We start from the raw sequence: 11,857 nt of genomic DNA on the forward strand, positions 1-11,857 counted from the left end.
AGAGGAAGGAGCTATGACAAGAATTCACTTTAAGTGAGAAATGGAACCCAATAATGATTTTTCTGGAAAGCATAATAAAGATAAAAGGGAAGGACGAAAAGGAACTCGGAAAGAGATATAAGTCTGTGACGTTGGTGGTAGAATGTCGAATGTCGAATTTAAACTCTATGTGTTTGACAATTTGGCACTCAGCGGTTGAATGGTCTCTTGGGGGTGCCCTTGCAACATCTATGAATTCCATTGGTAAATAGTATTTGGTAAGTCAGAAACATATCCAGAACTGACCTCTGTGACGTTGGTGGTAGGCCGGCAGATACACCTAAAAAGGTAGAAGGTACCATAAAATACGTTGTATCATAAAATTTCTGAAAACCAACAATTCACAAAACTGAACGGTTGACACCAATACAACGTTCTCGGATACGAGTTCGTTATCTAGAAACTTTGAACCAAAGAAACATACCATGTCATATGTCAAGAAGAAATAGTAGAAATTGCTCACTCTTTCGTTGCACTGGGAAAGAAAAAGCGATATTTCTACTCCGTTGCTATTCGTCGACAGTTTTCTTCTCTCTATGCTAGGCGTGCTAGACCAGACTAGACTAGACTGGAGAACTTACCAATCTCGTTGAGCAGAACTTGCGAGTAGTGCGCGTGCGCCGTGCCCTGGTACAGCAGACCCACTCCAAGCAATGCTGCCACTTGCACGCCCTGGAGTTAGCAAGAATAGTTTCAAATTATATATTTTTTTTAATTAATTGGTCCGATATATTTAGAGAAAATTGACTGACAGACGGACATGCGAGTGATTTTTTAGGATTTCATTTTTAGTAATTATGTTCAAAACCCTAACAAATAATATAGACATGACCTGAATTTAGTGCATGTGACATTTATGGCGAGTAGGAGAAATTATTAACGTAATTTGGTGAAGCGTTTTGCTCCTAAGCCATCTTCCAGAATTTGGTGCGTCCTATAACAATTACTATGCCTCCTGATAAATTGTTAAACACTTCTCGATCTTTTCAAAACGATTCTTCGAAAATCGGCTTTCAGGTTTGTCTATAATTTAACTTTAAACAATAAACAAACAATTAACCTTATTATTAGCGACTTTAAAACCATTATTCGCTAATCATTTAATTTGATATACCGCATGGAGGTTATAAGAATAACTGGTCCGCCATCTTCGAGTATCCGCCATATTAGATTTAGAATGACATCATGAGCTTACAGTGAAGTTTTGTTAAACTAAATGTATGCAAAATTTCAGTTCAATCGGTGTTTTAAAGGAGATTTTTTTTTTTTTTTTTTTATTCTTTACAAGTTAGCCCTTGACTACAATCTCACCTGATGATAAGTGATGATACAGTCTAAGATGGAAGCGAGGATGAAAATCCACACCCCTTTCGGTTTCTACACGGCATCGTACCGGAACGCTAAATCGCTTGGCGGTACGTCTTTGCCGGTAGGGTGGTAACTAGCCACGGCCGAAGCCTCCCACCAGCCACTGGTTAGATGGTTACAATTAGTGTTTTAAAGCAGATGGTCCATATCAGGTCCACTCTTGTACCCCGTATCATTAAAATTTAATCAATACAAGGATTTTATTAAAATTTATTAAAGTGAATAAATCTAACTAAATAAAAAGAAATAAATAAAATAATAAAAACCAAGTTTTTGAGTTATATCAAGTTGGCGCCCATAGAGAAACTATGACATGACAATTGACAGCAAACGTCAAATCGATTAATGCATTGAAAACGTCATCTATCCGCCATTATTACCCTTATTAATGTTGCATTTCTTGGGAGATAATGAATATTATTTCGAAAGAATTAAAGCAAATTCGTAGATTTGTATAATCAAAAATTATTAAAAAAAATATCTTCTTTTATTTCCGCCAGGGTAAAACGACTGATCCATACAATTTCGAAAAAGTAGGAATCTAGATGAATGTAGTTTTCTCACCTGCTGAATATCCAACTCAATGGAAGTTGGTGGCAGCAGCGGTTCTAAATGTATGCTCATCATTTTAGTAGCTTGGACATCCATTGTACCTGCAAATGAATCTTATATTAACTTATTTTCTTTTTATGATTCAAAAGAAGTCAAATTCATCAATCAAATCAAATGTCCGGCCGCTCAGAGATTGCGTTTTTGACAGGTCGTGATCGAATGGGCGATGTAACTTCGAACTGACGTACAAGGTTGTTGAACTGCGCTGTTTCAAGGTTATGCCAACTGTTTGTCTTTGTAGTGATAAGACAAAAAACGAGGCAATTGTAATTGTTTATGTTTCTCCCATTCGATCACGCAATCCCTGAGCGGCAGGATTTTAACTTTTTTCTAGTTTTATCGAGACTTAAGGAGATTTTGCAAGACATACAAATGTTGTGGGGGCGCCCCCAGAGGATTGTTCACCTGCTGAATGTCGAATTTAAACTCTATGTGTTTGACAATTTGGCACTCAGCGGTTGAATGGTCTCTTGGGGGTGCCCTTGCAACATCTATGAATTCCATTGGTAAATAGTATTTGGTAAGTCAGAAACATATCCAGAACTGACCTCTGTAAGTAGCAGCCAAGCCCAACAAGAGGCCAATGCTGATCATCTCGTGGCACTTGACCAGGTACTCGTACTTGTTCATGAAGGGCATGTCCCTCAGGTGGCCGTTCAGACCCAGGGCTAGGAGGAAACCGGCGTGTTCTGTTGACATGTCCTGTGTACCCTAAAAAGATTTCATATATGTACATTTCTTGATATCCTCGGTCCAATTAGTCTGGGGTTGACAAACACCAACAATATCAAGCGGGTTGCAGGGAGAGCCGTTGGATGCTGGCAGCTCGAAACCGTTGTTCTTGGAAATCCAGCAATGGACGTCCATCGTCGACTGATAAAGATGATGACGGTAATGATGTAGATTTCGATTTTTATAGCACAGACAAATAAATATCTGTCTTGTCACGGCACAATGAAACTAATTTCTTTTGAGAACAGACTGCTAAAAATTACCTTAAGCGCCCGCAATCCAGGTAAATTATTTTTTATGAGAATACGCGTTTTGAAAACAAGAAAGAGAAAGAATCTTTGATGAATGCCGTCTTGTACATTTTTATGTGATTAATGATTTCTAATTTGATAAAAATTACATTTTTTCTCGAAAAAGAAAGAAACGTGCGTCCTGCTAATGATGACCTACGGATCCAAGACTTAGTGCTGTAACTGTGACAGATATATAATAAGGTGGATTATGGCGAGCCCCTTGATAATGGCGACTGAAGGCCGTGGTGTTTGAAGGCTTATGTCCAGCAGTGGTAATTATGATGACTTGACTTATATTTTTATTATTATTATATTGTGCTGTGTGGCAAAGTGCTGGAATGGCGACCCCGCACTAGTAAACGTAGTGTTGGCCGACCCCCCCACCAGGTGGACTGACGACATCAAGCGAGTCGCAGGGATTCGCTGGATGCAGGCGGCTCAGTATCGTGATGTTTGGAAGTCCCTACAAAAGGCCTATGTCCTGCAGTAGACGTCCATCAGCTGATATGATGATGATGATATGATGATTATTAAATTAAGAAATTCTTAGGTATGCAGGTTTCCTCATGATGTTTTCCTTCACGTGTCATTTAATTTCTTTAAATGCACACAACTGAAAAGTTGGAGGTGCACGCCCCGGACCGAATGTGATGAATGATATTTTGGAATCTAACTCAGACTTTTAGACATACCCTCGGTTTGTTGTATATGATCCAGCTGGAATGTATGTTGGTGCCAGTCATGGGCACGAGCGCCAGGCCCGCCGCCACCCCGTTGTGGAAGGTGGGCCACAGTAGGCAGTGGGGGGGCGTGTCCCCCCCGCCCAGCGTGATCGTGTTGCAGCGGGGCGGGGGGCCGCGCCCCGACACGCACAGCTTGGGGAGGGTGAGCGGTTCCGTTGGCGAGCAGGGCAGACTGCGGAGGGTTACCATACCCCTGTGGAAAAATACAACCAATCAATATATCAATCACTAGCAGAACCTCGCGGTTTCACTTAATTCGGATTTTTTTATTTTTTGTCTGTCTGTCCGTGTTTTTGTTGACCGGGCGTCACGCTGAAACTACGGAATGAATTCAAATGAAACTTGGCATGATTTACCATAATACAAATACAGTTATAGGATACTTTTTATCGCGAAAATATAATCAGAAGGAGTGAAATAGAGGTTGAAAGTTTCTAACAAAAGTCCTTAATTTTTTAAGTTGCATTTACAAAATTTGGTATTGGTGTTGCAAATATTAAAAAATCTGAATTTAAAGGTTGAATTATTGTATTTAAAATATGCGAAGATAGTAATAGAAGGGGGTGAAATAGGGGTTGGAAGTTTACATCGAGTTTCAAGCAGACAAAGTCGCGTGCGTCCGCTAGTAATATATAACACGATACCTCGCCACCGGCAACGCCATGGTCCGGGTGCTGATGGCGTAGAGGTACTTCTCCTGCTCCTCGATGAAGTCGTGGTCGGACACCTCGGGCCGCTGCGTCAGGTTGATGGTCACGGGGATGGACGACTGGAGCAGGTTGAACACTTCTGTCATCCTGAAAATACATGATTTTTTAAGAACTAAAAAGTTTTTAATATGTATAATATGTCTTAGGATTGGAATAATTATAGCGCCATCTAACGTTAATTAGAGTAACTAATTAGATAACGATATCTGTTTGAAACGTCAAAGAGTATGCGTCGTTTGTCTGTGTTTGGTAGTGAATCAGTTAAGTGAGTGAGTAAGTATGACAATTGTTGTTACTCGGCTGACTCGGAGGCAAAGGTCATTTCCCTTGGGCTATCACAGCTCTCAATGCATTAGTTCAATCATAATTTTAATGAGAATTTCTTAGATAAAAGCAACACTCAATACTACATACTCTAATCCAGTACCTCATGATCCAAAGCAACTAGTTAAGCCAGTGGATCAAGATTGCTCATCAGATCAGCTATAAACATCTTACCGATGATCCCTTGGATACAACAGGCTCAGCAGCTTAGTGTTGAGGTGCTCCATGCCGGTGCTGGTGTCCTCTTCGCTCTTGTGCACCGGCTCCTCACTCTGCTGCGACAGCTGTGTGTATGCGGTTTCCTTTTCCAACACTTCTAATGCCAGAGCTGTAATTTATAATCATTATTATTATTAATAATACCTTAGGACTGTCACAACCCTCAAACGGTAAGGGATCACACTCATATTTTAAAGAACCTGTTCGCATCCAAATGGGGGTAGGGTAAGCTAAGCTTCCAAGTAAGCTAAGCTTCCAAGTAAGCTAAGCTTCCAAGTAAGCTTGATCTCATTGGGGTGGGATATTTAAGGCTGTAAAGGTTGCAAAAACTGTTGGGTCGTGTTTTGTCTTTAACTCTCGGCCCCTTTACCCCTTCTCGTCTGATCTGAATGATTTGGAAGTGTTTGATTCGAGATTAATTTTGATTGGTCACCCCCTACGCGGTTAGCCAGATTACCCCTTCCAGAACATGAAAACGTTTGACTCATTTTGAATTGTTGCAAAAAATGACCCAGAGTTTTTGGCATCATTGGACTCTGGAGTATTTACAACTATTGTAACAACGCGTTAAGTAGACTACCAAATCCGATCCTCCTAAAAATGGAGACTTGGTTCTCGTCAAAGAATCGAATTTGATACCCGTTGAACTGTTGTAAGGCGAGAGGTTACATTCTCCTGTTACAAATACGACCCCAGGTGAGTTGCAGATAGAAGCTCCATTTCTTTTGCTGACATCCAAGCTTAGCGTTATTTAAGTACAGTTACAGTACAGTACAAAAGTGATGCCCAACTTTTACCATTACCTTACTTATGAGCCCCAGAATTTGTTGTGAAAAGCGACTTACCTGATTCGGGATCGTCACCCTGGTCTATTGTCTCTTCTAGCACAAGCTTTTCAATTAGTCAGAGGAGAAAAGGGAACAGAGAAGACTTACATTCCATATACTCGTCAGCAGATTTGATAGTGTCCGCGATGTCGGCCTGGAGCGCCAGATCTTCGCGCATGACCAGCATGTAGGCTTCCGGGGGCCAGTCCACGGGCGGGTCGCTCTTGCAGCGGCTGAATATCGTCACCAACGCCAACGCCAACGCTGGCGGCAGGTTGTCTATCTCGCGGGGTGTTATGCCTAGGAATGGAAAATAAATCACAATTTTTAGCCATTTCAGTGGCCCAGGAGACAATCTGTAACGATGTTTTGTAACCTAACCTAACCTTTATCCCTCTATGTCTAACACGATACTATGAAAAGAGAAAGATAGAAGTGCATTTGAAACTCGCACTTGCGAGTTATACTAAACATCGTTACAGAGTAACCCTTCAGTCAGGCTCCCCTAATTTTATAAAATTAGATACAAAATCGATTCGATGTTTAATGGCACACATCTTATGGTGATAATGTTCCTTTAATGTTAGTTTGTTGAAACTTTAACCATCACTATCAGATGTTGAAGATAAAGAAGATGTTGGCCACAGACCACACCCCACTGTGGCTAGGATCTGATGCAACGTACGACACTAAAGCTCTCACCCCTGTCGCAGGCCAACAGCACGGCTCTAGCGTGCGGAGTGTGCACGGGCGAGTGCTCCCGCGCGCGCGGCGTGCTGCTCGCCGCCACGGAGTCCCGGCTGCTGAGTGCCTGCACCCCGGCGCCAGTGCCACACCCCACTGTGGCTAGGATCTGATGCAACGTACGACACTAAAGCTCTCACCCCTGTCGCAGGCCAACAGCACGGCTCTAGCGTGCGGAGTGTGCGCGGGCGAGTGCTCCCGCGCGCGCGGCGTGCTGCTCGCTGCCACGGAGTCCCGGCTGCTGAGTGCCTGCACCCCGGCGCCAGTGCCACACCCCACTGTGGCTAGGATCTGATGCAACGTACGACACTAAAGCTCTCACCCCTGTCGCAGGCCAACAGCACGGCTCTAGCGTGCGGAGTGTGCGCGGGCGAGTGCTCCCGCGCGCGCGGCGTGCTGCTCGCCGCCACGGAGTCCCGGCTGCTGAGTGCCTGCACCCCGGCGCCAGTGCCACACCCCACTGTGGCTAGGATCTGATGCAAGGTACGACACTAAAGCTCTCACCCCTGTCGCAGGCCAACAGCACGGCTCTAGCGTGCGGAGTGTGCGCGGGCGAGTGCTCCCGCGCGCGCGGCGTGCTGCTCGCCGCCACGGAGTCCCGGCTGCTGAGTGCCTGCACCCCGGCGCCAGTGCCACACCCCACTGTGGCTAGGATCTGATGCAACGTACGACACTAAAGCTCTCACCCCTGTCGCAGGCCAACAGCACGGCTCTAGCGTGCGGAGTGTGCGCGGGCGAGTGCTCCCGCGCGCGCGGCGTGCTGCTCGCCGCCACGGAGTCCCGGCTGCTGAGTGCCTGCACCCCGGCGCCAGTGCCACACCCCACTGTGGCTAGGATCTGATGCAACGTACGACACTAAAGCTCTCACCCCTGTCGCAGGCCAACAGCACGGCTCTAGCGTGCGGAGTGTGCGCGGGCGAGTGCTCCCGCGCGCGCGGCGTGCTGCTCGCCGCCACGGAGTCCCGGCTGCTGAGTGCCTGCACCCCGGCGCCAGTGCCACACCCCACTGTGGCTAGGATCTGATGCAACGTACGACACTAAAGCTCTCACCCCTGTCGCAGGCCAACAGCACGGCTCTAGCGTGCGGAGTGTGCGCGGGCGAGTGCTCCCGCGCGCGCGGCGTGCTGCTCGCCGCCACGGAGTCCCGGCTGCTGAGTGCCTGCACCCCGGCGCCAGTGCCACACCCCACTGTGGCTAGGATCTGATGCAATGTAAAACACTAAAACCCTTAACAAGCATCGATGATAAAATAAGGAGAACATTTTTTTTTTTTTTTTTTTTTTTTTTTTTTTTTTTTTTTTTTTTTTTTTTTTTTTTTTATTTTTTTTTTTTTTTTTTTTTTTTTTTTTTTTTTATTAAATATTTAAATGTAAAAGTGCTATAATATAACCTTCCAGATCGATTTGTAAACATATAATAGTGTCGGACAAGTGTTGGCAAAACTTATTGTGAAGTATTTGTGCGGAAATTTATTAATCTTCACTAGCTGGTTGTCGTGGTGTCGTAATTTTGAATCGTAATAAAAAATAAAGTTACCAACTTAAATACCTGTAATTATAATAACAAATACACCGTCTTACAACGATTTGTGTTTTGTTTGGGTGAGAAATTATTCAGGTACAGATTGACGAACATTTTTTGTTTTGAAAAACGGTTGTGATTTTCAAATTTCAAATTGCACACACACTAATGCACTTTTTAACAAGTTATATTTTTCTTTTGGTAAAATATTCTTTATTTACAAGTCATGTGACATGTTACCAACACTGACACTAAGCAAGATGACAGATGACGCATGATGTAAACAACATTGACATTGACAATGCACAGATTGTTATAAGACAGATAATTATTTTTAAATACAGGCATTGTCTACACTATCGGTCTTGTATTGCCACACGTACGTTATGATAAAATATTATTGAAGATTTTTGACATAGTTTACCGAATATATTTTATACCACTTACTACTGATATAATTATATAAATAAGGAAAAAAAACACTGTTTTTCCTATAAAGTCTTACGTACATTTTAGAAATGAATAACGAAAGTGAAATATATTATAATGAAAATGTGACGACACGAAGACCTGCAAAGAGTAATTTAGAAAATGAAATGACTACAATGGATATTGACCTGACATCGACCACAACAATGTTTTTGGACAATTCTTCCGAGAGCTTGTCTAATACACCTACTGCTGAATACTCGATGGTTGCAGAACTCAGACAAAAAAATGAAAATTTAGCTTCAAGATTAGATTCTGCACACGCAGAAATTCAAAATCTCTTATCTGAAAATTTCCGACTTAACAGTGAGATAGAAAACTATCAGAAGGTTATCAAAACGTTAAAGGGGTTTAGTACAAATCATAACAATGATCTTAGATCCACCAATTCAACACCGACAAAAAAGGCAGGCACCAAATCCAAACAATTCAAGCCATTACAAGATCTTCTATCGCCATTGTTAAATAAGTTACCTAAAAAAGATATGTCCAAACCTTTTATAAATATTGACGTAATAAGCGAATCTAATCATGACAGTGCAAGTGACTGTGTGCTTGTAAAACCTAACTCGTATGAAATAAAAAGAATAAATGACAATGAACATTTAAAAGATAACACATGTCAGTTAAAACATACCCCGGAAAAGAATGACAATTCAAATAATGACATTATACTCCCTACTACAGATAATTTTAATGAAGATATATTTAAAAATGTGAAAAATAAAATAATAATAATTGGTGACCAATATGGAAAAAATATCAGAGCAATTTTAGAAAAAAATCTGGGATCAAAGTATCAGGTAAAAGCCTTTATAAAACCAGGAGCGGCTTCAAATGAGGTGCTTAATATTTGGAAGGATGAAATATCTTCACTGAGTTTTAGAGACTGTGTAGTTGTATTAACAGGTTCAAATGACTGTAATCCGTTTCACTTTAAATGCAATGTTATAAACTGGCTTACTTCATGTAAAAACACAAATGTAATTGTTTCTGAAGTACCCCGTAACGATTATTTAAATATTGTAAAGCTCAATAGTGAACTAAAGTTTATATGTGCCAATTTTAATCAAGCGGTATATATGGATATGGACTATAGCAGATTTATTCCTCACAGAAACAGGTTTGCGCTTAACTTATCTAGGTCATTACTAAAAGAGATCTTATGTTTAGATTATAAGCAAAATTTTTTGAGATATAAAAGTGTAAGACAATCCAATAAAGTTCTATTTAAATGTAATAAAGAAACTCAGACCGAAGATGTAAATAATTATTCAGAAGTTCAGTTATCAGATAGTAGCAGTAGTCCTAATAATGCCATAAAATTTTTTCGTAAGTAATAGTCTTTATTTTATGCATCAAAATATAAATGGCCTAATAAGTAAGTCGGATATTCTTGGGGTTTGTTTATCGGAATTAAGTGATGAAAATAAACATATCGGAGTTTTATGTATAACTGAACACAATATGATTGAAGATGATATAGAACATTTGTATGTACCAAACTTTCAAATAGCGTCTTATTTTATGCGTGAAAATAGAAATGGTGGAGTTTGTATCCTTATTAAATGTGGGATTAAATACAACATCATTGAGGAAGTTCAATCATTTTCTATCTGTAATTTATTTGAATGTTGTGCAATTGAGCTTGTTGGTTATGGAATCATTGTTATGTGTATGTACCGAGTACCGAATAATTTGCGTAAAGATATCGACACTTTTCTTAAAATATTTCAAAATATCTTACACAAATATTGCTTTAAATCCAAAGAGATAATTATTATGGGCGATTTTAATATTGACACGCTTAAAGTAAATAATATAACGAATTCTTTCCGACTACTTTTGAGCAGTTACAATTTAAATATAGAATTTAATGAACCGACAAGGTTGTCAAGTGGTACCTGTCTGGATAATGCATTCCATAATATTAACAAGGTCAAAGGTGAAGTAAGAGAATTTGCTTTATCTGATCACTCTGCCCAAGTTGTAAAAATTCCTGTAAAAAAGACTCGGGTTTTAACAAATTGGTACAGTTTTAAGCGCGACTATTGCTCTGAAAATTTAAAAAAATTTACGGAATGCATTAATGCTTTATCCTACAACGAAGTGTTTTTATCAAATGATCCTAATGATGCCTTTGATTATTTCTTTGACCTCTTTAAATTATTTTATGACTTATGTTTTCCAACTATAAAAATTAAGATTTCATTAAAAAACAAGCCAAAATGGATTACGAAAGGAATCAAGTTATGCAGTAGTAAAAAAAGAAGTTTATTGTGGAGTTTTCGTAAAAATCCTAGTACTCAATCAAAAAGTAAATTTAAAATGTATGCCAAAAGGTTGAAAAAAATTATTCAGCTAACAAAAAAATCTCAAAATAATTACTTTATAGCAAATGCAAAAAATAAATGCTTAGCTACTTGGAGGGTTATTAAAAACAATAAATCGTATACATCTCATGACAAGCAAATTGAGAAAATTAATTTTATGAATCGAGAAGTTACAAATCCGACAGAAATAGCTCAAATATTTAATGATTACTTTATTGATATTTCTAATAAATCACGATTAAATACAGTTAATGAGAGCTTTAATCATATTAATTTTAACAAATGCTCATCTATGTTTATGTACCCTGTCACACCTATGGAAGTTTTCCAAATAATAAAATCCCTGAAAAATACGCAAAGCACAGGTTATGACGGTATAACAACAAAAGTGGTAAAGGCGTCATCACTATATATCTCTGAGGTTATATGTCATATTATAAACATATGTATCCAGGGCGGTAAATTTCCGAAGGCCTTAAAACTCACAATTATTAAACCACTATTTAAAAAAAATAACAGAAGTGATGTTAGTAGCTATCGACCCATTGCTTTAATTACGATATTTGCGAAAGTTTTTGAAAAAGTAATATATAATCGACTTTATAAATACCTCGAAGAAAATGCTATCCTAGTGAATGAGCAAAAAGGGTTTAGGAAAAAGAAGTCAATAAACATGGCAATTTATGAACTCCTTAACAAAGTCATGACTTGTATAGATAGAAAAATACCTATAGCGGCATTGTACATGGATATGACAAAAGCTTTCGATTTTGTGGATCATAATATCTTGTTACATAAATTATATAGATATGGTGTCCGAGGAACTGTGTTAGATCTCTTGACGTCTTATCTCACTGATAGATCTCAAATTACTGAAATTAGTAGAATATGTCCTAATAACTT

The 11,857-nt window shown here is 39.9% G+C and overlaps 1 protein-coding gene across 1 annotated transcript in view; it reads right to left on the minus strand.

Moving 5' to 3' along the window:
• Window positions 1-11,857, minus strand: part of LOC112055897 (anaphase-promoting complex subunit 1) — a 32,849-nt gene that overhangs the window by 7,822 nt on the left and 13,170 nt on the right. Inside the window, exons 8-15 of the mRNA XM_052886052.1 lie at window positions 7,662-7,812; window positions 5,976-6,167; window positions 4,996-5,149; window positions 4,432-4,584; window positions 3,737-3,980; window positions 2,568-2,730; window positions 1,972-2,060; window positions 621-711 (exon numbers count right to left, since the gene is read on the minus strand). Coding sequence (XP_052742012.1) covers window positions 621-711; window positions 1,972-2,060; window positions 2,568-2,730; window positions 3,737-3,980; window positions 4,432-4,584; window positions 4,996-5,149; window positions 5,976-6,167; window positions 7,662-7,812 — 1,237 coding nt within the window. The remainder of the gene's footprint in view (window positions 1-620; window positions 712-1,971; window positions 2,061-2,567; window positions 2,731-3,736; window positions 3,981-4,431; window positions 4,585-4,995; window positions 5,150-5,975; window positions 6,168-7,661; window positions 7,813-11,857) is intronic.

The sequence above is a fragment of the Bicyclus anynana genome, chromosome 16 (genome assembly GCF_947172395.1).
Source record: "Bicyclus anynana chromosome 16, ilBicAnyn1.1, whole genome shotgun sequence".
Classification (NCBI taxonomy): Eukaryota; Metazoa; Arthropoda; class Insecta; order Lepidoptera; family Nymphalidae; genus Bicyclus; species Bicyclus anynana.